Source organism: Ascaphus truei, chromosome 14 (assembly GCF_040206685.1).
Source record: "Ascaphus truei isolate aAscTru1 chromosome 14, aAscTru1.hap1, whole genome shotgun sequence".
In the NCBI taxonomy this organism is placed as follows: Eukaryota; Metazoa; Chordata; class Amphibia; order Anura; family Ascaphidae; genus Ascaphus; species Ascaphus truei.
In genome coordinates this window covers 55,748,101-55,772,763 of record NC_134496.1, presented here as the reverse complement: position 1 = coordinate 55,772,763, position 24,663 = coordinate 55,748,101, and the positions used below count along the sequence as shown (strand labels likewise).

The following is a 24,663-nucleotide window of genomic DNA, read 5'->3' as shown; positions in this document are numbered from 1 at the left end:
ATATAACAGTTGCAAATAATAATATTACTTACAAAGACAATATTGTTCTTTCCTAGTAGGATGTGTACTCCGCCCACAGTGAGGGCCACAGAATTAATGGCGGTCCAGCTTGGGCTACCTCTGTGTTCATTGCGTGTTGTGACAATAAAGCTGTCCGATGTGTTCCCACATGTCTCAGTCACTGTGTAGTTACAGGATCCCTGGAAGTGGTGAAGTCTCCCATCAAACGTATTGTAGTGAGGGTCCCCATAAATATGGCAAACTGCCGTGCTTAACGGGTAACAGCCCAAGGTGCCGCTTTGAACTTTGCATATTTCATCTGCAGCACAAGATACCGCAGTACAGACCATGGTATTGCTTCCTTTACACTCACATCTGTTCTCACAGTTTCCCTCTAAGACGTATTCTCCTTTCTGTGAGCAAATGAAAAAGATACCAATATTTAGAAACTTTTTTACAGTACTATAAAGCACAGGGAAGCAAAACGTAAGATATTAAGCACTCACATTATAGTATGTGTTATTGTACCAGCACCCACAGTCAGATGCAGAAACACACGCCCCTCCACTAATGACGTATTCCGCATCACATTCACAGCCCTCCACACATGGCTTGCTGCAGTTCTCTGCTGCGTGAGGGTCCAGGCATGTAGCTGGACATGCAGTCATACAAGCATTGTAGTGGCTATTGGCCAGGCATGAAGGTTCTCCTATTAAAGACAGATTATCTAATTAGTGGCACAATACGTTTCTAAACAAAGCAGATAGATCTTCTGTCTCATTTTAAAAAAAAACACTTTGTCGAGAATATATCACTTCATCTGATAACTAATACTAACGAGTACTAATATATACTTAGGATCATAAGCAAACATTTTTACATAAACAAACTAACTGACAGTGTTATATTTCTTGACCATACTTACCACAGGATGTAATGTTTCTCCAATCAGGAATTGTCACTCCTTCTTTCTGACAGGCATCAGCATAAGCACCAATTGCACTACATAAAATATCACCATGTCCACCCAAAGCACAAAGGTCAAAGACACAGCTGTCGAAGAAGCTCTGAGGATTAATCACAGAATGGCACATATGGAAAAGACCATCTTTGCTTGTTAACAGACCACAGAATGTATCACTTTCATAGAGATCTTCTGGACATGGAGGGGGTGGAGATGGTGTAGGTGGAACTGTACAGAATGGATCTACATTCCAGCTGTTCCCCAGTTGATTAGAGTTTTGGGCTTGTTGTCCATTGGGCATCATGTAGTCATCTTGCTTGTGGCTGTTAAAGTTTCCACACATTCCACATGTCCGGTTGGAGTAAGTGCTGGGAACCTTCACCTCCACTGAATGATCGGTATCGTAGGAGACTCTCAGCTTGAAATCAGTCTCTAGGATAACATATCTTCCACTCCTACTCACTGTCAGTACACCTCCAGGCAAGAGTACTGGTAAAGTGGTCCAAATCTGATTGACCTGGGATAAAGCATTCAAAAGCCATTGTACAATATGCCAAACATTATCAGTGCACATAAGGTAAGTTATTTTATTAAAACAAAGTTCTGTCAAAGTAAATCAGAAATGAGAAAAAGTTCTTACCAAAACACGAGCTGGTTCATTTCTCACAATTTGTACTTTATAGCCATAGACTTCAACAAAGACCCTCTGCACATAGGACACGGAAGGATGTCCTCGATGTTCATTCTTTGCTTCAATGTTGAAATATTGTAGAGAAGAGGAATTGGCACAGAGCTTGGCCAGTGTATAGGTGCACAGACCCATAAAATGATGGATTTGTCTGTCAAAAGTGTCATAGTGGGGGTCATTATGGACTCTACAGGTACCATATATGTAATAATAACAGCCAGGAACTCCATTGGATATTCCGCAGTACTGGTTACTTGGACACGATGCGCTGTTACAGACTAAGCTGCCACCTGCTGAGGGACATGTGCATTTTGAAGAGCAAGTGTCATCTGTCCAGAATTCAGAGCCTACAGGATAATGCTTATCATCTTTCCAACATCCACACTGGTGACGTGGAACACACTTCTTGTCATAGAGAACATATCCCGGGTCACAGACACATCCCTCAGCACAGGGAAGGCTGCATGTGGAAGGAGACCCTGGGCTCACACAAGTAGCAGGACAGGCTGAACCACACTGCTCGTAATGACTGTTAGAAGCACAGTGCAGAGCTGTAAAAACAAAACGGATTTCAGTCGAAGAAATTAAATAATAGCATAACAATGATGTGATTGGAACCAATGAATAAATGTAGATGGTGCTCAATGGTCGAGCATGATGTAATACCTCGATAAGAAAAGTACATTTTCATTTAAAAGTAGCACATTTATGAAAAATAGACTTGACAGTTGGAAACAACATTTAAACACAATTGAGAGTATTAGAGAATGGTATTTTAAACAATATTTTAATAAAAACTCAAAGTAATCATTTTAAATCATTTCAATATCAGATTCATTACTATCTCCTAATGACTGATTGTAAAATATTGGAAATACTAATACTGTATGCTAACCCCTGGCACATGTTACCCAGAGAAAGCATCTTATTGGCAGCACACCCAACTTCAGTTATTTATGTAAGAATAGAGATGTTGTACTTACGGCAGAAAGTGTCATTTCTCCAGGACGCTACTGTAACTCCATGGGACTGGCAAGAACCTACATAGGACTGAAGACTGTCACATAGAGAGTCAGGATCCAGGTGCAATACACACAAGTCATAGACACAGTTATTGAAGTAAGCTGTTGGATCTATCACATTGTGGCAATGTCTGAAGGGCCCATTTGTGTCAGTGATAATTCCACAGAAGCTGTTGCTGACAATGGTGTCTTTCTCATCATCAGTACAGTCTGGTGTGTGATCCGTTCCTGGGGAGCACCTGTGAGAAATAATGTTAGATTTGTACAGATAATGCAAAGATGTAAATAACAATATACTAAGGTGTCATTTCTAAAACATGTCAGTTGTTTTCTAATTCAGAAGTCACTCACCTTGTGTCATTGCCAACCTGCCAGCTGTTACCAAGACTGGCAGAGTCGGACTCAAACTTTCCATCTGGGTTTAAGAAGTCATCGGATGCATTTCCATTGTAATTTCCACAGATCCCACACACTTTACTTGCATAGTTATCTGAGAGAGACACTTCCGCCCTATAATTTCCATCAAATTTCACGCTCAGGCCAAAGGCTGTTGTGACAATTACATTATGTCCACTTAGGAAGATGTTGACACCTGGTGACAGTGTGATGGGTAATGGTATAGATGTTCCATCCACCTACATTCATAACAATATAGCATGAGAAATGATATTATAATAAGCGATGCAGCAGGCATTAATGCTCCCACTGGCGCGATGCCACAGGACGCACACAACGCGCCTGTGAGTTAAAAAGGGGAGGAGCTAATGTATTAGTGCAATAACGCCTGCTACGTCTGTCTCTCTCTTGATGAACAAGCAGATAACCAGGAAACAGGCTGAATATATTAGAGAATATTTGTATGTTTCACTGACATTTCCACTACTGTATTTCCCTAACAGAATAAAACATAACTGGTTCCCGGCCACTGTTCTCTATCCCAGGGGATCGCAAACTTTTTTCCCTGTGCCCCTCTGCCGGCAGTTCTGCTCTCTCCACGCCCCCCTCTTACCACGGCTCTGGCGTTGGCGTAATGACCTCACTGCGGCATTTGATGCCGCGTTGCAATGGCGACATGTCTAAGAAGCCTCCGGAGCCAAGATAAGTTAGGTTTACAGAGGCTTTTGCCGCTTCCCCGGCACCTAATGTAAGTGCCTTCAGTAAGCGTGCCGGACCTCTGTTAACCCCGCGCCCCGCGCAGTCAGTCTCGGGCGCGCCCCTAAGTTTGCGCACCGCTGCTATATCCTATAACTGCTCAGATGAGGCCTCGCTGTACAATGGGACAGAACTGTCTTACGTGAAGAAATATTTTCCCATATACAGTATGTAGCAAAAATCTCTTTTGCCAATTTATTTTATATAATTACCAGAACAACAACGTGTAGTCTCACCTTAACGTGTCTGTTCTTCCCCAGCGTGATCCTGTATCCGTGCACATCCACATTCACATACGTGACGTATGAAACTTTAGTGTTGCCTCCTCTGTGCTCATTGGCTGCTTCCACATTGAAGTCGGTCAGGTGTGTGTCAGTGTCACAGAGTTTAGATAAAGTGTAGGTGCAAGTTCCCATGAAGTGATGGACTTGATGATCAAAGGTGTTATAGTGAGGGTCGCCATCTACCACACAGGAGCCTGAGCACAAAGAGGAGAAGCCGATTGGAAAATACACAACATATACGTATGCATTGGATCCTGACGAAGCACGTAGTTAGACTATTTAACGTGATGTTAACCTAGATTAATGTCACGTTAATGATAACACAGTATTTACTAAAACAAATAACATGGTGTTACCCAAGACTTATTCCCGTAGATAGCATGGCATTATTATGGCCGTTATTCTAAATTATATGCCAATAAACTCATTACAGCCTGAGAGATATTCGTCTCATATTCACAAAGCTCCATTACCCCCAGGAAATAACAGCACATTATTTAAGTCACACCTAAAACTGGTTTTAGTCCCAGAGAGAGAACGATCTGTCTATCTCTTTATCTCTCCAGTTAAAGTCCTATTTCCGACTCTGGCTGGGATGACAAGACTTAAATATTTGAAGTGAACGCTGTAATAACGTGACGTTAAGCCTTTGCTAATTAACTCTGTTAGGGTTTCAGGTAAATGTAATGTTATTTTGCCTGATATAACGGAGCTTAGTGAATCTGCGCCTGTTATTTACAATGCATTGCTGGCTCCTCCAGTAACAAGTGGGTAAAGTACAGCTAAATAAACAAAACTATTTACCTGAAGAGGGTGGTGGGTCTGTAGGTGTAGAAGGAATTGTTGGACTGGAGCTGGTGGTGCTGCGGATGGTGTTGGGGCTGGTGCTGGGGATTGTGGTTGGGATGGTGGTGGGGATGGTGGTGGGGATGATGGTGGGGATGGTGGTGGGGATGATGGTGGGGATGGTGGTGGGGATGGTGGTTGGGATGGTGGTGGGGATGATGGTGGGGATGGTGGTGGGGATGATCGTGGGGATGGTGGTGGGGATGGTGGTGGGGATGATCGTGGGGATGGTGGTGGGGATGGTGGTGGGGATGGTGGTTGTGATGGTGGTGGGGATGGTGGTGGGGATGGTGGTGGGGATGGTGGTGGAGGTGATGGTTGGGATGGTGGTGGGGATGGTGGTGGGGATGGTGGTGGGGATGGTGGTTGAGATGGTGGTGGAGGTGATGGTGGTGGGACTGCTTGTTGTAGTTGTTGAAGTAATAGAACCTATGAAATGAAAAAGGAGAAATGATCAAGAACCTTAAACTCCTTTTGGAAAAGGCATTCATTTATTCACATTGAGTTGATATTTCGAGGGGCAGGGCCCTTTCAACAGGTGAAAAGATGAGTGTCATATCCCTCTTTTTACCAGCCGCATGGCTCCAGCACCCTGACAAAGGTAACACACCGAGTAAGCCAATATAAGAGGCCTTCCGATGTAAACTCCCTTTGGAGCCGGGTAGGGAGGGACACATCAGGTTAATGATAACACAGCATTTACTAAAATAAATAACATGGTGTTAACCAAGACTTATTCCTGTAGATAGCATGGCGTTATTATGGCCGTTATTCTAAATTATATGCCAATAAACTCATTACAGCCTGAGAGATATTCATCTCATATTTACAAAGCTCCGTTACCTCCAGGAAATAACAGCACATTATTTAAGTCACACCTAAAACTGGTTTTAGTCCCAGAGAGAGAACGATCTGTCTATCTCTTTATCTCTCCAGTTAAAGTCCTATTTCCGACTTTGGCTGGGATGTCAAGACTTAAATATTTGAAGTGAACACTGTAATAACGTGACGTTAAGCCTTTGCTAATTAACTCTGTTAGGGTTTCAGGTATTGACTTAATAAGAAGTTAAGTTAATGTATTGTTAAGTACTAATAGGTGTCTTCAAAGCTCACTAACGCAGTGTTAAGCCGTAACGGGCTCTTACGTTAAAATAACGAACGTTAGTGCTAATTGTATGCAAAAGAGGTGATCCCTCTCACAACGTCTATCAACAGAGCAGTGTTATATTTAACGCAGGGATGTAACAATGCGCTAGTTAGGTCTGTATATATCCCCTGAAATCCACCTTAAAAGAACACGTGGCGAGACACCTAGGCACAAAAAGGAGCAAACCTGAAATATATGTGAACAGGATATGTGAAGTATATTTAAATAACCCCTATAGGTATATATTTCACGTATCTCAGGTGTGCTCCATTTCGTGCAGCAGTGTCTCTCCAGTGACATTTCAATGTGGGTTTCAGCGATTACATATAGCACTGGAGACTATAATAGGCCCCAGGAAATAGGTCACATGATTTACAATGCATTGCTGGCCTCTCCAGTAGCAAAGAGGTAAAATACAGCGCAAGAAACAAAGCTATTTACCTGAAGAGGGTGGGCCTGTGGGAGCTGCTGTAGAAGGAATGGTTGGGCTTGGGGCGGGACTTGTAGTAGTAGTAGAACCTTTGTAAAGAACAGGAGAAGTGATCAAGAACCTTAAACTCCTTTGTGGGGTTTTCATGACAATAGAAAAAAGTAAAGTAAATGCAGATGTAGGAGATTTCATTGTCTCCTCTGGGGCATTAGGGTGAGACATGTTAGGATATTCTGCACCCACTGCTGTGGTGTAATGAGAAATGTACTAACTGAGGGAACAGGAAATTCCGGGAAATGGGTTTGGACCGGCTCGCCCGTGTCTACTAAAAAGGTATCAAAATCTACAAAGCCTCTGAAGTTCTACAGACGTAATGCACAAAATAAAAAAGAATATTATTTTTATTTGTAAGGCACCTACATATTCTGTAGTGCAGTACAATAGAGAAGTGAAATTACATAACACGAAAAACAAGTATTACATACTGGAACTGTTACAACATTACCCTATACTGTACTGGTACAATGGCTAACAATCTATAAGGAAGGGTAAAAACAAGGGGTAAAGGAAGCAACAGATGAGAAATGTCAAGATTCGTTTCACTTACGGCAGATGGTGTCTTCTCTCCAATCTCCAACGTGTATCGCTGCATTTTCACAGGCAGCGGCATAAGCCTCTAAAGAATTGCAGAACTGTTCTAAGCCTCCCCCAGTAGCACACTGGTCGTAGACGCAACTTTTAAAATATAGCTGGGGAAGGATGTAGAAGTGACAGTCTTTGAACGGTCCATTGCTTAACAAGATGATCTTGCAGTTATCCTCATATTGTTTCTCATCAAAAGGATCACAAGGTGGGGGATCAACAACATCTTGTTCACATCTAGAGTAAGGTACATATAATGTTATTAGATGTACATACCACTCACCCCTTTCAGGAACAGAACATCGTAACTTCAACTATTTATTCAGTACATACAATATATAATAACTGAGACATTTACCCGGGGAGGGTAGTTCTCTGCTGCTTGCGTAATGCTTTAAAGAATTGGCCGTTGAGCTTGCACTCCTTTACTCACTATGCTGGAATTATTGTTATTAGTAGCGGTGCAGCATATACTGTCAGGGGTCTCATCCTGGGGTAGATCCCATGCGATGAATAGATTCATTTGTATGGGGGCAGCTAATTAAAGGTGTGTGATCTTTCCCCCTCCGGCTGCCTTCCTTCCTCACTAGCCCATGTTACATGTATGCATTAATATTGGATCTTAAATTGTCAGATATGATCATTCCTCTTCCTTTTTATCAAGCACCATGGCAACCAAGCACTCAGGCCTGGACTTCTCCTCCTAACCTTTCATCGGGATGCGGTGATATTGTATGCGTCGATGCGAGATCCCTGCGTCTTTCATTGATTACAGGGGGGAGGGTACTCCCTAGGGCAGAGGGTCTCAACTCTAGTCCTCAAGACCCCCCAACAGGTCAGGTTTTAAGGGTATCCCCGCTTCAGCACAGGTGACTCAATCAGTTGCTAAGTCTAAGACTGAGTGACTAATTGAGCCACCTGTGCTGGGGCTGGAATATCCTTAAAACCTGACCTGTTAGGGGGTCTTGAGGATTGGAGTTGAGAACCTCTCCCCTACGGGGTATTTAAGGAACGCTAAGTGATTATGTTTCCCCAAGCCGAAACACGTAGGATATGTAATCCAATAAAGGAATCTTTTTTCGTCCGCTGCCTTCATAGAATTGAATCTGTTTGCGTAATGTTAGCATGCAGATAACTCAGTATGAGCAGGTAGCTCAAAAGGAGATGTACCACAAACTCTGCCACTTCAGATAAATAAGAAATAATCAGGTAGAAATCTATTTGCCACATAATTCTAATACCCCTAGTATTTTCCAAGGTGCAAAAAATTATCTCCATAAAATAATATAGTTCCATAAGAGAGAATGCAGGAAAAGACAAGCCAATAAGGCAGGGTATATATATATATATATTTTATATATATATATATATATATATATATATATATACCCTGCCTTATTGGCTTGTCTTTTCCTGCATTCTCTCTTATGGAACTATATTATTTTATGGAGATAATTTTTATATATTTTATATATTTTTATATATTTTTATATATATATATATATATATATAGACCATACGATACCGGTTGCAACACGACATCAAGGGACAGCACGCAGGTAAGTAAATCAAAAATGTTCTATATTTGATAGAAGACACAAAAAACGACGTTTCGGTCCCCCAGTGGGACCTTTCTCAAGGGGGTGCAGAAAGGTCCCACTGGGGGACCGAAACGTCGGTTTTTGTGTCTTCTATCAAATATAGAACATTTTTGATAAACTTACCTGCGTGCTGTCCCTTGATGTCTATATATATCTTATACTATATTAGTGAAAGCACTGTATGTTTGCCTGCCTGGATGTCCGGTGTCCCTAGGGGAAATCTCATTGGTCCCTTGGGTCGACCGCCCCCGCACACCTCTCATTGGCCTGAGGCGGAGTGACGGCCCACACACACACACACACAACACAGCAGCTCTATACACACACACACACACACACACACACAACACACACACACACACACACACACACAACACAGCAGCTCTATACACACACACACACACACACACACACACAACACAGCAGCTCTATACACACACACACACACACACACAACACAGCGGCTCTATACACACACACACACACACACACAACACAGCGGCTCTATACACACACACACACACACACACAACACAGCAGCTCTATACACACACACACACACACACACACAACACAGCAGCTCTATACACACACACACACACACACACAACACAGCAGCTCTATACACACACACACACACACAACACAGCAGCTCTATACACACACACACACACACACAACACAGCAGCTCTATACACACACACACACACACACACACACACACAACACAGCAGCTCTATACACACACACACACACACACAACACAGCAGCTCTATACACACACACACACACACACACAACACAGCAGCTCTATACACACACACACACACACACACACACAACACAGCAGCTCTATACACACACACACACACACACAACACAGCAGCTCTATACACACACACACACACACAACACAGCAGCTCTATACACACACACACAACACAGCAGCTCTATACACACACACACACACACACAACACAGCAGCTCTATACACACACACACACACACACACACACAACACAGCAGCTCTATACACACACACACACACACACACACACAACACAGCAGCTCTATACACACACACACACACAACACAGCAGCTCTATACACACACACACACCCTCTGTCCGCCCCCCCCCCCTCACGTGCGCCATCCTGCACTGGCTCCGGACGGGAAGCGCGGCCCTCCTACCCCAGCCGCTCCCTTACCTCCCCGGCGCTACCACCCGCTCAGGTAAGTCACTGTGCGTCCCGCCTCAGCCTCAGGCCCACTGCGCGTCCCGCCTCAGCCTCAGGCCCACTGCGCGTCCCGCCTCAGCCTCAGGCCCACTGCGCGTCCCGCCTCAGCCTCAGGCCCACTGCGCGTCCCGCCTCAGCCTCAGGCCCACACAGGGCGCTTCCTACCGCCGCTCAGCCAGACGCCACATCGAGCGGGCGCCGGGGGGGGGGGGGGAGCGTGAGTCTTAGGCCCACACAGGGCGCTTCCTGCAGCCGCCTGCACGCCTCACTCAGCAGGACGGCACATCGGGGGACCAAGCGGCCGCCGGGGGGGGGAGCGCGAGTCACAGGGAACGGGGGGGGGGGGGGAGTCACGGGGAACGGGGGGGGGGGGAAATGCCCATACATAAATTATGACAATACATATGCCCACCGCTCTCCACCCCCCCCCACTCCCCTTTCCCCCCCCCCACTCCTCTTCCCCCCCCCCCCCGCTCCCCTTTCTCCCCCCCGCTCCCCTTTCTCCCCCCCCGCTCCCCTTTCTCCCCCCCCCGCTCCCCTTTCTCCCCCCCCCGCTCCCCTTTCTCCCCCCCCCGCTCCCCTTTCTCCCCCCCCGCTCCCCTTTCTCCCCCCCCGCTCCCCTTTCTCCCCCCCCCCTGCTCCCCTTTCTCCCCCCCCCCGCTCCCCTTTCTCCCCCCCCCCGCTCCCCTTTCTCCCCCCCCCCGCTCCCCTTTCTCCCCCCCCCGCTCCCCTTTCTCCCCCCCCCCGCTCCCCTTTCTCCCCCCCCCCCCGCTCCCCTTTCTCCCCCCCCCCGCTCCCCTTTCTCCCCCCCCCGCTCCCCTTTCTCCCCCCCCGCTCCCCTTTCTCCCCCCCCGCTCCCCTTTCTCCCCCCCCGCTCCCCTTTCTCCCCCCCCCCCGCTCCCCTTTCTCCCCCCCCCGCTCCCCTTTCTCCCCCCCGCTCCCCTTTCTCCCCCCCCCGCTCCCCTTTCTCCCCCCCCCGCTCCCCTTTCTCCCCCCCCCCCGCTCCCCTTTCTCCCCCCCCCCGCTCCCCTTTCTCCCCCCCCCCCCGAAACCTTTACAACAAATACTCACCTATTGTTCCACGAGTTATAAATAATACTACCTATTACGCATTTACATCCCGGGCAACGCCGGGTCTCTCAGCTAGTATATATATATAGCCCAGGCTATCGTTTGGTATTTATGGTTTTACTTTTGCTTGAAGTTGGAAATGAAAAGCTCAAATACTATGCATAAAGATGAGTTAGGATATCAGACACTTCACATATGAATAGGCCTGTATGTAGCATTTCATAGAGGTTGGTAATTAATTGTTTGCTTATACTTACGGCCAGTTATCATCAGAAACACGCCAGCTATTTCCAAATTCATTTGAAGTATATGCCATTAAGCCATCAGGCCTCAGGAAATCGTCCCTCTCATTGTCATTGTAAGTGCCACACAGACCGCAGAGCTGGCCTTTCAATTTTTCGTTGACTCGAACAAAGAGTTCATGGTTGCCATCAAACTTAACCTCAAGCCCAAAATTGGTTTGCAAAACCACATAGAAGCCATTTAAACTGATTGTTACGCCATGTATAGCGTTCAGAGGCAAAGAAACGTGGATTCCATTCACCTACAATAATGACAGATACAAATGTATTTTGATTTTTGGCATAATGGGAATCCACAATAAACTCCTCATCATCTACTCTACGCCCAAATGTACACTGTCCCAGGGAAGTCATCTTTCCTAGCTAACAGACTCAGGCGTCCCAATACCGCACAAGCATGATTTCGGGCATATCAAGTTACAAAATGGCTACAGGTTTTATGTCGCCCCTTCTAATTTACACTTACCTCAACAATTTTATTTTTTCCCAAAATGATGTGAAGGTGATTCATTCTGACCGCAACCGAATGTAAGGCTGCCCAGGCCTCGCTCCCTCTGTGCTCATTCCTGGTGGTGACTGAGAAGTTTACGGATGAGGTTTTACAGGTCTCTACAGCTGTATAATTGCATGCGCCTTGGAAATGGTACAGCTTGCCATCAAACGTTATGTAGTGCGGGTCCCCATGAACATGGCAGATGGAGATGTCCGCTGGGTAGCACCCGAGAAATCCGTTCTGAACTTTGCATATATGATGCGGTCCGCAGGTCTCAGCGTGGCAGCTTGTCTGGTTGTTTCCGATACACTTACATTGCTTTTCACATTCTCCTTGCCAGAACACTTCATTTTCCTGTAAATTTGCAGTTAGGAATCATCGTTATATTTGTGATTTTCTGTCTTTTTTTAACCAGTCATGTGTATTATAACCGTATTGCAGTAGAAAACCTCCACTTTTTTGTCTTAATTTTTTTCTGTACCAAATTATTTGTATTTTTTCTTAAAATTACTGTAACATTGCTATTGAATTATGTATTGTTTAATTACTGCTATTTACTGACCCCCTGAACAATAAATACAGTGTATTCTTCCAATGCAGCTATTTAGACGTTAATATATTGTAAAATGGATTGAAAGAACAGATCACAGGTTCTTCTGAAGTGCAAGCCATCTTTAGGGCTGTATGTTTTCTGCCCCACTCAGCCATCATACTGTATGTCTAAAGGATTTATTTAATTTTGTCCAACCTATCAATTTTGAACTTCCGTCCCATTACTGTCAAATCAGCTTCATTTCTCTCTGTACGTTCAAGTTTTGATCAAAAATACTTCTTAGCACTCTTTTGCTACTGGTACTTCTATGTACTGTATTTAGATGTTCCATGTGGTTTACGTAATGCTAACATGCAGATAACATGTTAAGAGCATATACTGTAGCTCAATTGTTTGAAGAATAAGAAATAGTCTATTTGCCACATAATTATAACACCCTGATTCTTATTATTTACCAAGATGCATAAAATAAACTCCATGAAAGATAATTTTTCCTTAAGAGAGAATGGAGGGAGATTTTAGCCACTAAGGATTATATTCCTACTGTTACTATATTTTAAGACAGGGATTTACGTTTTCCTATGTAGCGCAATATTTCATGTTATTCACCACGACTGCTTTTTTACACGAATTGTACATAGCTTTACATTAATAAGTAAGCACGGCATACCTAGGACGTTGGGTTCAAGCTCCCACTTTGCAGGATTTTATTGATTTGGATGCAAAGTAAAGCTTAAGATCAATGATGATAGCAGCTTTCAATACCAACCTCATAGTACTTGTCATTATAGATGCAGCCGCAGTTATTAACAGAAACGCAAGTGCCCCCACTAAGGACAAAGCCATCATCACACTCGCATCCCTCCATGCATGGCTTGCTGCAGTTGTTTGGTGCATTTTGGTTCAAGCATGTGGCAGGACAAGCACTTGAGCATACGTTATAGTGACTGTTAGCAGGACAAGGAATGGCTGAGTAAACAGAACAATAAACAGTGTCAAAGAATGTATCAAAGTTGAGTTTTACACGCGCTCCCCCCAAATCCCCCTTCCTACTCCTTTGAAAAAAAATAGAAGTTTAAAACAGCTCCTTATTCACTACAGTGTAACTTTCTTTGCCATCCAAACCATGTCAACATTCTAGATACTTTCTATGGAGCAGTGTGTAAATGGCACGTTACTCTGTATTAATGCAAAGACCCTAATAATGCATCTTCATATCAATAGTATTTCATTTGGATTCCGGTAGATATCAAAACAATAGAGATGTAGTGCCTCTTACTAACACCAGATTCAACACAAGTTTTCATGCAATATTTATCATGGCCGCATGTATTTGTGATACGTATCACATAAAAACTTGCGTTAAATTAACAGAATATCATGTTTTATCAGGTCTGTTTACAAGATCGCATTTTAATAACATGTACTACATCTGTACATTTACTACTAGGTTATATCAACAGATACTTTACAATTCTTTATAAACGCCAATGAATACTTACAACAGAAAGTTGCATTTCGCCAAACAACGGTCACTCCTGCATGTTGACAGGCATCAGCATAAGCCTCTAAAGCACTACATAGAACATTCCTATCACCTTCCAAAGCACAGAGGTCAAACACACAGCTATCCAAGAAGCTCTCAGGATTGATTACAGAATGACAGGCTTGGAATGGACCATCTTTACTTGTTAAGAGACCACAGAATGTATCACTCTCATAGAGGTCTTCATTTGCTGGTGGACATGGTGGGGAAGGTGTAGGGACAATTGGATAACATTCACCATCTTCATCATCCACTATCCAGCTGTTGCCCAGCTGATTAGAGTTCTGGGCTTGTTGTCCATTGGGCATCATGTAGTCATCTTGTCGGATTTGATTTAAATTACCACACATTCCACATGTCTGATTGAAATAGGTGGTAGGAACCTGCACTTCCACTGAATGATCGGTATCATAAGAGACTGTGAGTTTGAAATTAGTCTCTAGAAATACATATCTTCCACTTCTGCTCACTTTCAGTGATTCACCAACCAGGTTTACTGGAAGAGTGGTCCAAATACCATTTACCTAGAAAACAGAAAAGCATTGTTTTTGAGCATTATGGTACAATTAAAAAATATGTAAAATGGGTTACTATTTCTACAGCTGTGATGTTCAAACTTATACATTATGATCAAAAATATGAAACTTCAAAAAATAACAGTATGAATAACTTACCAAGACACGACTTGGCTCTTTCTTAACAATTGTTATTTTATTATCGTAGACTTCTACAATAACTTTTTGAACATAAGACACTGATGGGTTCCCACGATGTTCATTCTTTGCTTCAATGTTGAAATATGGTAGAGAAGTAGAATTGGCACAGAGCTTGGCCAGTGTATAGGTGCACAGACCCATAAAGTGATGGTTTACTTTATCAAAGGTATTGTAGTGAGGGTCATTATGGACTCTACAGATACCAAATGTGTTACCATAACAGCCAGGAACTCCATTGGATATTCCGCAGAACTGGTTACTTGGACACGACGCGCTGTTACAGACTAAGCTGCCACCTGCTGAGGGACATGTGCATTTTGAAGAGCAAGTGTCATCTGTCCAGAATTCAGAGCCTACAGGATAATGCTTATCATCTTTCCAACATCCACACTGGTGACGTGGAACACACTTCTTGTCATAGAGAATATATCCCGGGTCACAGACACATCCCTCAGCACAGGGAAGGCTGCATGTGGAAGGAGACACTGGGTTCACACAAGTAGCAGGACAGGCTGAGCCACACTGCTCGTAATGACTGTTGAGGGGACACTGTAGAGCTGTAAAATATAAATACAGTTTGCAATTATATAGTCAATCCTATTTTTATGGTTGTCTTCATATATTACACTCAGCTGCATCTTTACAATCAGCTATTTGAAACATCTGTCCCAAATATAAGTGTTGTTTACCACATTGATATCTGGCACAAATGGTCTCAGTTGTTTACATTTTTTATTTCACCTTTAAAAAGAAATAGTAAAGACATTGCTCAGGGTGAAATAAATATGAATTGTCTCGTTGGGTCTTTTTCTAGAAGCTTCGATAAAATCACTGCCAGATGGAACAGTTTGGCATAACCCTACCTCACGGCCTGACATTTGTGTTTTGACGGTATTCAGAAAGAATCAGAAAGAGTTATCGCAAGTCAGAACCTGTGAGGTAGGACAATGCCAACGCTCGGGATGGCAGTGTCCTTATCTCAACCTTTTTCTAAGTTCTTCCGCTGCGATCTGCCTGCAGTCTGTAAGAACTGCATCTCCCTGCACAGAGAGATCTGCATTTCCCTGCACAGAGAGAGCTGCATCTCCCTGCACAGCTCTTACAGGCGATCTCCCTGCTCAGAGAGAGCTGCCTCTCCCTGCACAGAGAGCTGCACCTCCCTGCACAGAGAGAGCTGCATCTCCCTGCACAGCTCTTACAGGCGATCTCCCTGCTCAGAGAGAGCTGCCTCTCCCTGCACAGAGAGCTGCACCTCCCTGCACAGAGAGAGCTGCATCTCCCTGCACAGCTCTTACAGGCGATCAAACTATTTTAATAATTATTGTAGCACGGGGTCTCTTAAGCTGAACCGCATTAATTTCAGCCTCGGGGACCCCCTGATTCCCGAGGTACAGGCCCCTATATGGGGTGCCAGTATATCCTGTATGTTGAAATCTCCCGGTCATGTGACACGGGACATTTAAACAATGCAGGGAGATACCAGCACACCATACCGGGGCCTGTAACTCGGGAATCAGGTGGTCCCCGAGGCTGAAATTATTGTGGTTCAGCTCCGGAGACCCCCTGATTCAATACTATTGTTATTAAAATAAAATTAAAAAAAACCCATGGGCCACATACCATCCTCATCCACCCCCTCTACCCCAATTAACCGGGCACTGGTATTCAACCATTTCATTATCTTAGTGGTTAGCCGCTAAGGTAATGAAGCTACGTGTAAATGTATTTTTATTACATAGGATGGAAGCCGGTTTCTCTGGAGCCGGTATTAATGCTCAAGAGAACCTGCGAGTTGAAGCCGGTATTAATGCTCAATAATAATAATAATAGCATGTTCTTGTATAGCGCTGCTAGTTTTACATAGCGCATTACAGAGACATTTTGCAGGCACAGGTCCCTGCCCCATATAGCTTACAATCTATGTTTTTGGTGCCTGAGGCACAGGGAGATAGGGTGACGTGCCCCAGGTCGCCGGGAATTGAACCAGGCTCCCCTGCTTCAACTCAGTGCCAGTCAGTGTCTTTACTCACTGAGCTGCTCCTTCTCCTTAAGATAGTTATCGAACCTACTAGAATAGGCCCCAATGAATTCTGTTCATGTTAAGTGGTAATTTTGCCCTGTATTTCTTTGACTTATTACAGCTGTATTTTCTCCTCAACTGCCCATCTTCTCCAAATCGGGTGAGCTGAAATATGCTGTACGGCTTTTACTATTAGACAGTAACTTTATAAACTTTACAAAGTACAACACCACCACTTATTCCAATAATATCCGTAGGGCAGACGGTGGTAATTGTATGCTGTACAATGCTGTTAAGGGTAAAAACATTCTAGTGCCACCGACCTAAAATCCATGAGTAATACTGTGCTGGAGTACAACACTCCTGTGCTGCTAGGAGTGGACGAGGCTGACTGCCCATTAGTGATGCCCATTAGTGATACCCATTAGTGATACCCATTAGTGATACCCATTAGTGATACCCATTAGTGATACCCATTAGTGATACCCATTAGTGATACCCATTAGTGCAGGGCTGCACAACATACGGCCCGCGGGCCGCCTGGCCTCTCTGTGTGGCCCGCAGTGACTCCGGCCGGGCGCCAGTTAATTAATTAATTAAATAAATAAAAAATTTAAATGGCGGCGATTCATCCCCCTCCTCCACCGCCCCCCCCTCCCCGCCCCCGGGTGTGTGTGTGTGTGTGGGGGGGGGGGTGTGTGAAAAACGGGCTGGTGCAGAGGTGGGTGTGTGTGAAAAACAGGCTGGTGCAGAGGTGGGGGGTGGGCTGCTGACATGTGAGGGGGGGGTGCTGACATGTGAGGGGGGGGGGGGTGCTGACATGTGAGGGGGAGTGGGCTGCTGACATGTGAGGGGGGGTGGGCTGCTGACATGTGAGGGGGGGTGGGCTGCTGACATGTGAGGTGGGTGGGCTGCTGACATGTGAGGGGGGTGGGCTGCTGACATGTGAGGGGGGGTGGGCTGCTGACATGTGAGGGGGGGTGGGCTGCTGACATGTGGGGGGGGGGTGGGCTTCTGACATGTGAGGGGGGGCTTCTGGCATGTGAGGGGTGGGTGGGCTGCTGACATGTGAGGGGGGGTGGGCTGCTGACATGTGAGTGGGGGGTGGGCTGCTGACATGTGAGGGGGGGGCTGCTGGCATGTGAGGGGTGGGTGGGCTGCTGGCATGTGAGGGGTGGGTGGGCTGCTGGCATGTGAGGGGGGGGGGGCTGCTGACATGTGAGGTGCAAGGGGGGGGGGAAGTGATGTGAGGTGCAGGGGGGGTATGATGTGAGTTGCAGGGGGGGAGAGAGTGTCATATTGAGGAGAGGGGGAAAGAGTGTCATATTGAGAGGAGGGGGAGAGAGTGCCATTTAGGGGAGGGGGAGAGTGTCATATTGAAGAGAGGGAGAGAGAGAGTGTCATATTGAGGAGAGTGTCATAATGAGGGGAGGGGGAGAGAGTGTTATATTGAGGGGAGGGGGAGAGTGTGTTATATTGAGGGGAGGGGGAGAGTGTGTCATATTGAGGGGAGGGGGAGAGTGCCATATTGAGGGGAGGGGAAGAGTGTCATATTGAGGGGAGGGGGAGAGTGTGTCATATTGAGGGGAGGGGGAGAGTGTCATATTGAGGGGAGGGGGAGAGATTCATATTGAGAAGAGGGGGAGAGGGTGTGATTTAGGGGAGGGGGAGAGTGTGTCATATTGAGGGGGGGGAGAGAGTGTCATATTGAGGGGAGGGGGGGAGTGTCATATTGATGGGAGGGGGAGAGTGTCATATTGAGGGGAGGTGGAGAGTGTCATATTGAGGGGAGGGGGAGAGAGTGTCATATTGAGTGGAGGGGGAGAGCGTGTCATATTGAGGGGAGGGGGAGAGTGTGTCATATTGAGGGGAGGGGGAGAGTGTCATTGAGAGGAGGAGGAGAGGGTGTGATTTAAGGGAGGGGGAGAGAGTGTTATATTGAGGGAAGAGAGACATGGGGGGATGCTGACATGGGATGCTGACTTGGGGGGGGGGCTGCTGACATGTGAGGGGGGGTGGGCTGCTGACATGTGAGTGGGGGGTGGGCTGCTGACATGTGAGGGGGGGGCTGCTGGCATGTGAGGGGTGGGTGGGCTGCTGGCATGTGAGGGGTGGGTGGGCTGCTGGCATGTGAGGGGGGGGCTGCTGACATGTGAGGTGCAAGGGGGGGGGAAGTGATGTGAGGTGCAGGGGGGGTATGATGTGAGTTGCAGGGGGGGAGAGAGTGTCATATTGAGGAGAGGGGGAAAGAGTGTCATATTGAGAGGAGGGGGAGAGAGTGCCATTTAGGGGAGGGGGAGAGTGTCATATTGAAGAGAGGGAGAGAGAGAGTGTCATATTGAGGAGAGTGTCATAATGAGGGGAGGGGGAGAGAGTGTTATATTGAGGGGAGGGGGAGAGTGTGTTATATTGAGGGGAGGGGGAGAGTGTGTCATATTGAGGGGAGGGGGAGAGTGCCATATTGAGGGGAGGGGAAGAGTGTCATATTGAGGGGAGGGGGAGAGTGTGTCATATTGAGGGGAGGGGGAGAGTGTCATATTGAGGGGAGGGGGAGAGATTCATATTGAGAAGAGGGGGAGAGGGTGTGATTTAGGGGAGGGGGAGAGTGTGTCATATTGAGGGGAGGGGGAGAGAGTGTCATATTGAGGGGAGGGGGGGAGTGTCATATTGATGGGAGGGGGAGAGTGTCATATTGAGGGGAGGTGGAGAGTGTCATATGGAGGGGGAGAGTGTCATATTGAGGGGAGGGGGAGAGTGTCATATTGAGGGGAGGGGGAGAGAGTGTCATATTGAGTGGAGGGGGAGAGCGTGTCATATTGAGGGGAGGGGGAGAGTGTGTCATATTGAGGGGAGGGGGAGAGTGTCATTGAGAGGAGGAGGAGAGGGTGTGATTTAAGGGAGGGGGAGAGAGTGTTATATTGAGGGAAGAGAGACATGGGGGGATGCTGACATGGGATGCTGACTTGGGGGGGGGGCTGCTGACATGGAATGGGCTGGGGGGATGTGGAGGGGGTATTGTGTTTTTGATGTGGAGGGTGGTATTGTGTGGGTGAGGGGGAGAGATGGGGGTATGAGAGATAGATGGGGAGTATCATAAAGGTTGATAGTGAGGGGTTCTGGGGGAGATGAGGATGATGATGATGGAGAGGTGCTGGAGGAGAGATGATGATGATGATGATGATGATGATGATGATGATGATGATGATGATGATGATGATGATGATGATGATGATGATGATGATGATGATGATGATGATGATGATGATGATGATGATGATGATGATTTAACCCGTGCGGCCCAAATTTTTTTTCCTTGGAGCAGTTCGGCCCTTCTCACTTTACGAGTTGGGCAGGCCTGCATTAGTGATACCCATTAGTGATACCCATTAGTGATGCCCATTAGTGGTACCCATTAGTGATACCCATTAGTGATACCCATTAGTGATACCCATTAGTGATACCCATTAGTGATGCCCATTAGTGATGCCCATTAGTGATGCCCATTAGTGATACCCATTAGTGATACCCATTAGTGATACCCATTAGTGATGCCCATTAGTGATACCCATTAGTGATGCCCATTAGTGATGCCCATTAGTGATACCCATTAGTGATACCCATTAGTTATACCCATTAGTGATACCCATTAGTGATGCCCATTAGTGATGCCCATTAGTGATACCCATTAGTGATGCCCATTAGTGATACCCATTAGTGATACCCGTTAGTGGTACCCATTAGTGGTACCCATTAGTGATACTCATTAGTGATGCCCATTAGTGATGCCCATTAGTGGTGCCCATTAGTGATACCCATTAGTGATGCTGACAGACCAGGATATCTGTTGCTCACAGAGAAGCAAAATAAAAATAAATAGGTGGATCTCGGTAACGGTTTTATACTTACGACAGAAAGTTGCGTTTCTCCAGGGTTCCACGGCAGCCCCTGCTGCCTGACAAGCGTCCGTATATGCCTGGAGACTGTTACAGAGAGCCTCCTGGCTCAGATTAAACTCACACATGTCGTAGTAGCAGTTTATAAAGTACTCGTGTGGATCTACTATAAGATGGCAGCGTTTGAAGAGGCCCTTCAAGTCAAGCACTAAGCCACAGGACTGGCTGCCCTCGATTATACGTTTTTCATCATCAGTGCATTGGGGAGCATGACCAGAATCTGGAGAACAGCTGTAAAGAGAAGCGACCAATGCACAGTGATTACGCCATTACCAAACGTCAGCCGTAAAGAGAAGCGACCCAATGCACAGTGATTACGCCATAACCAAACGTCAGCTGTAAAGAGAAGCGACCCAATGCACAGTGATTACGCCATAACCAAACGTCAGCTGTAAAGAGAAGCGACCAATGCACAGTGATTACGCCATAACCAAACGTCAGCTGTAAAGAGAAGCGACCCAATGCACAGTGATTACGCCATAACCAAATGTCAGCTGTAATGAGAACTGACCCAATGCACAGTGATTACGCCATAACCAAACGTCAGCTGTAATGAGAAGCGACTAATGCACAGTGATTACGCCATAACCAAACGTCAGCTGTAAAGAGAAGCGACCAATGCACAGTGATTACGTCATAACCAAACGTCAGCTGTAAAGAGAAGCGACCCAATGCACAGTGATTACGCCATAACCAAACGTCAGCTGTAAAGAGAAGCGACCCAATGCACAGTGATTACGCCATAACCAAATGTCAGCTGTAATGAGAACTGACCCAATGCACAGTGATTACGCCATAACCAAACGTCAGCTGTAAAGAGAAGTGACCCAATGCACAGTGATTACGCCATAACCAAACGTCAGCTGTAAAGAGAAGTGACCCAATGCACAGTGATTACGCCATAACCAAACGTCAGCTGTAAAGAGAAGTGACCCAATGCACAGTGATTACGCCATAACCAAACGTCAGCTGTAAAGAGAAGCGACCAATGCACAGTGATTACGCCATAACCAAACGTCAGCTGTAAAGAGAAGTGACCCAATGCACAGTGATTACGCCATAACCAAATGTCAGCTGTAATGAGAAGCGACTAATGCACAGTGATTACGCCATAACTAAACGTCAGCTGTAAAGAGAAGCGACCCAATGCACAGTGATTACGCCATAACCAAACGTCAGCTGTAAAGAGAAGTGACCCAATGCACAGTGATTACGCCATAACCAAACGTCAGCTGTAATGAGAAGCGACTAATGCACAGTGATTACGCCATAACTAAACGTCAGCTGTAAAGAGAAGCGACCCAATGCACAGTGATTACGCCATAACCAAACGTCAGCTGTAAAGAGAAGCGACAATGCACAGTGATTACACCATAACCAAACGTCAGCTGTAAAGAGAAGTGACCCAATGCACAGTGATTACGCCATAACCAAACGTAAGCTGTAAAGAGAAGTGACCCAATGCACAGTGATTACGCCATAACCAAACGTCAGCTGTAAAGAGAAGTGACCCAATGCACAGTGATTACGCCATAACCAAACGTCAGCTGTAAAGAGAAGTGCCCCACTGCACAGTGATTACGCCATAACCAAACGTCAGCTGTAAAGAGAAGCGACCCAATGCACAGTGATTACGCCATAACCAAACGTCAGCTGTAAAGAGAAGCGACAATGCACAGTGATTACGCCATAACCAAACGTCAGCTGTAAAGAGAAGTGACCAATGCACAGTGATTACGCCATAACCAAACGTCAGCTGTAAAGAGAAGTGCCCCACTGCACAGTGATTACGCCATAACCAAACGTCAGCTGCACTATATGTATCTTTTGCATGAAACGTTGTTCCTTTAAGTGTGTATTAATACTTGTTTTTAGGAGAGCTGGAGCACGCACCATCGTTGGTCCCTCCAGCAGTGAATGGGTTACCAGGACACACTTTGTTAGAGTAATACAAAGGATGGAGCACAAACAGTTTAGAATAATACAGGGTCAAGGAGCTTGCCTTTTATTTTAGATACTGAATAGCAGTCAGAATTGAGGTAAAGTTACTTCCTAAAGTTCAGAATGAACCAGATTTAGAGGCTGTGTGTGTCATATTGAAATAAAGTCTGGTTTTGCATTCAGGTGGTTCTTGGAATTTGACTTCTCACCATCAATGTATCAAGGTATTTATCACTATTCTGTCAGTGAGCAATTTTGGGGAATGGATTTTTGACGTTCCGGGGGATTTCATTAATGCACATACACCTCTCAGGCTCATTGATGTGCATCACATGGTCTTCTATTTGGAATTTTGCCCCCAAACAGCCTGATCAGCTGATTTGGCAAGTATAGAATGTGCCTTAATCTTTAAAAAAAAAAAAAAAAAAACTCCTACTTCAAAGGCCAGCATCCGCCTACCACAGTGTCTCTGTGTTGTGACTCCCTTTGCATGTACTGGACTGTATATATTAAACTGGGCCAATGAGAAAAGGATTGTCATTAAAAGCTCCTTTGGTAAATCTGGTACATTTCTTTTGCACTAGTTTTGCACTAGTTTTGCACTAGTTTTGCCTGCAGAAAGAAGACTTTGATTAATAGACCCGAGTATGGATAGTATTAGCCTCCTACCTTGGGTCATTGCTGACCTGCCAGCTGTTGCCATAGCTGACAGAATTTGGCTCCTCCATTCCAGCGGGATTGAGGTTATCATCTGAACGCTTTCCGTTATAATTGGCGCAGATCCCACACACTTTACCCTGATACTCATTAGAAAGAGTCACTTCAACTCTGTGATCTCCATCATACTTCACTCTCAGGCCAAACCCCGCCGTGACAGCAGCATACTGACCACTGAGGCCAACAGACACGCCTGGGGTCAGGTTCAGGGGAAGCTGATGGTGTAATCCATTCACCTGGGAATATATGAAGAAACCACAGAAAAGAAGGATATTTTTTAACGTGGCTCCAAAACTGGGAAGAAAATAGGAAAACAAAGTACTCTTAAATATAATCTACACTGTTTTTTGTAATTGCCCCCTAAAAATCATAAGATAAGCATTTATGTTTTAATATATAATTAGGTTGCAAAGTACAGTACCCTCTCCTTAAAGAGGAAGCTGCAGACATATTATTCACACCCTAAAGACGCAGGCAGCGAATAATGCAGACAAAAACCTACGGTCATTACACTGTGTACTGGGCAAAAGATGTGTATTTCTTTGTTTCCTTTAAGTCAGTGGTCAAGGTATGATTTTATTAGAAGGTAATGATTAGTGACATACGTTTATATTTGCAAACCCCGAGTACCACTATTCCATTACTGACACATATACGGTTCTACCTTCATATTGAAGAAAAGGGGATTTATTTAAAAAAATAATAACAATAATAATTTTCAAATCCTCCGTTTTCTTTTAGCTGCATAAAAGTTGTTTACATCTTCCTAAAATACTGTTGAATTTTGGCACAATGTTTAAGAAATGTGGAAATTCTTTCAGTCAGAGCCACTAACACTTAATGCGATCGCTGTTTTATTGTAGATTTCACCTTACTTAAAAACAAAGTTAAATGATATCTTTACATTAAATAAAAACAGTTTCCGTAAAGACATACTGCAATCTGTGATTTGTATTTAATGTGAAATTCGGGTAATCTCGCCCGGGTAGCCACAGTGTGCAATCTTATGAAAGGACCATTTAACAGTAAAGGAAATTAGAACCAAGACTACCAAGATCCACCTGGCAGCCTTCCTGCGCCTCTGCACTTTCCTGCCCCCCCTTCCGCCTCTGCATTTCCCTGCACTTTCCTTTACCTCTCTGCACTTCCCTGCGCCCCCTTCCACCTCTCTGCATTTCCCTGCACTTCCTTTTACCTCTCTGCACTTCCCTGCACTTCCTTTTACCTCTCTGCACTTCCCTGCGCCTCTCTGCATTTCCCTGCACTTCCTTTTACCTCTCTGCACTTCCCTGCATTTCCCTGCACTTCCTTTTACCTCTCTGCACTTCCCTGCACC

The 24,663-nt window shown here is 45.4% G+C and overlaps 1 protein-coding gene across 2 annotated transcripts in view; it reads right to left on the bottom strand.

Annotated features, from left to right (window-relative positions):
- Positions 1–24,663, bottom strand: part of LOC142466194 (IgGFc-binding protein-like) — a 108,032-nt gene that overhangs the window by 67,440 nt on the left and 15,929 nt on the right. Inside the window, exons 9-24 of one of the 2 annotated variants that reach the window (XM_075571054.1) lie at positions 23,280–23,563; positions 20,623–20,900; positions 14,655–15,253; positions 13,937–14,504; positions 13,204–13,403; positions 11,855–12,235; positions 11,344–11,630; positions 7,141–7,412; positions 6,545–6,622; positions 4,063–4,304; positions 3,026–3,309; positions 2,636–2,913; positions 1,605–2,203; positions 926–1,481; positions 507–709; positions 33–413 (exon numbers count right to left, since the gene is read on the bottom strand). In XM_075571054.1, the coding sequence (XP_075427169.1) occupies positions 33–413; positions 507–709; positions 926–1,481; positions 1,605–2,203; positions 2,636–2,913; positions 3,026–3,309; positions 4,063–4,304; positions 6,545–6,622; positions 7,141–7,412; positions 11,344–11,630; positions 11,855–12,235; positions 13,204–13,403; positions 13,937–14,504; positions 14,655–15,253; positions 20,623–20,900; positions 23,280–23,563 (5,490 nt within the window). The remainder of the gene's footprint in view (positions 1–32; positions 414–506; positions 710–925; positions 1,482–1,604; positions 2,204–2,635; positions 2,914–3,025; positions 3,310–4,062; positions 4,305–6,544; positions 6,623–7,140; positions 7,413–11,343; positions 11,631–11,854; positions 12,236–13,203; positions 13,404–13,936; positions 14,505–14,654; positions 15,254–20,622; positions 20,901–23,279; positions 23,564–24,663) is intronic. The other variant, XM_075571055.1, reaches the window with a different exon arrangement.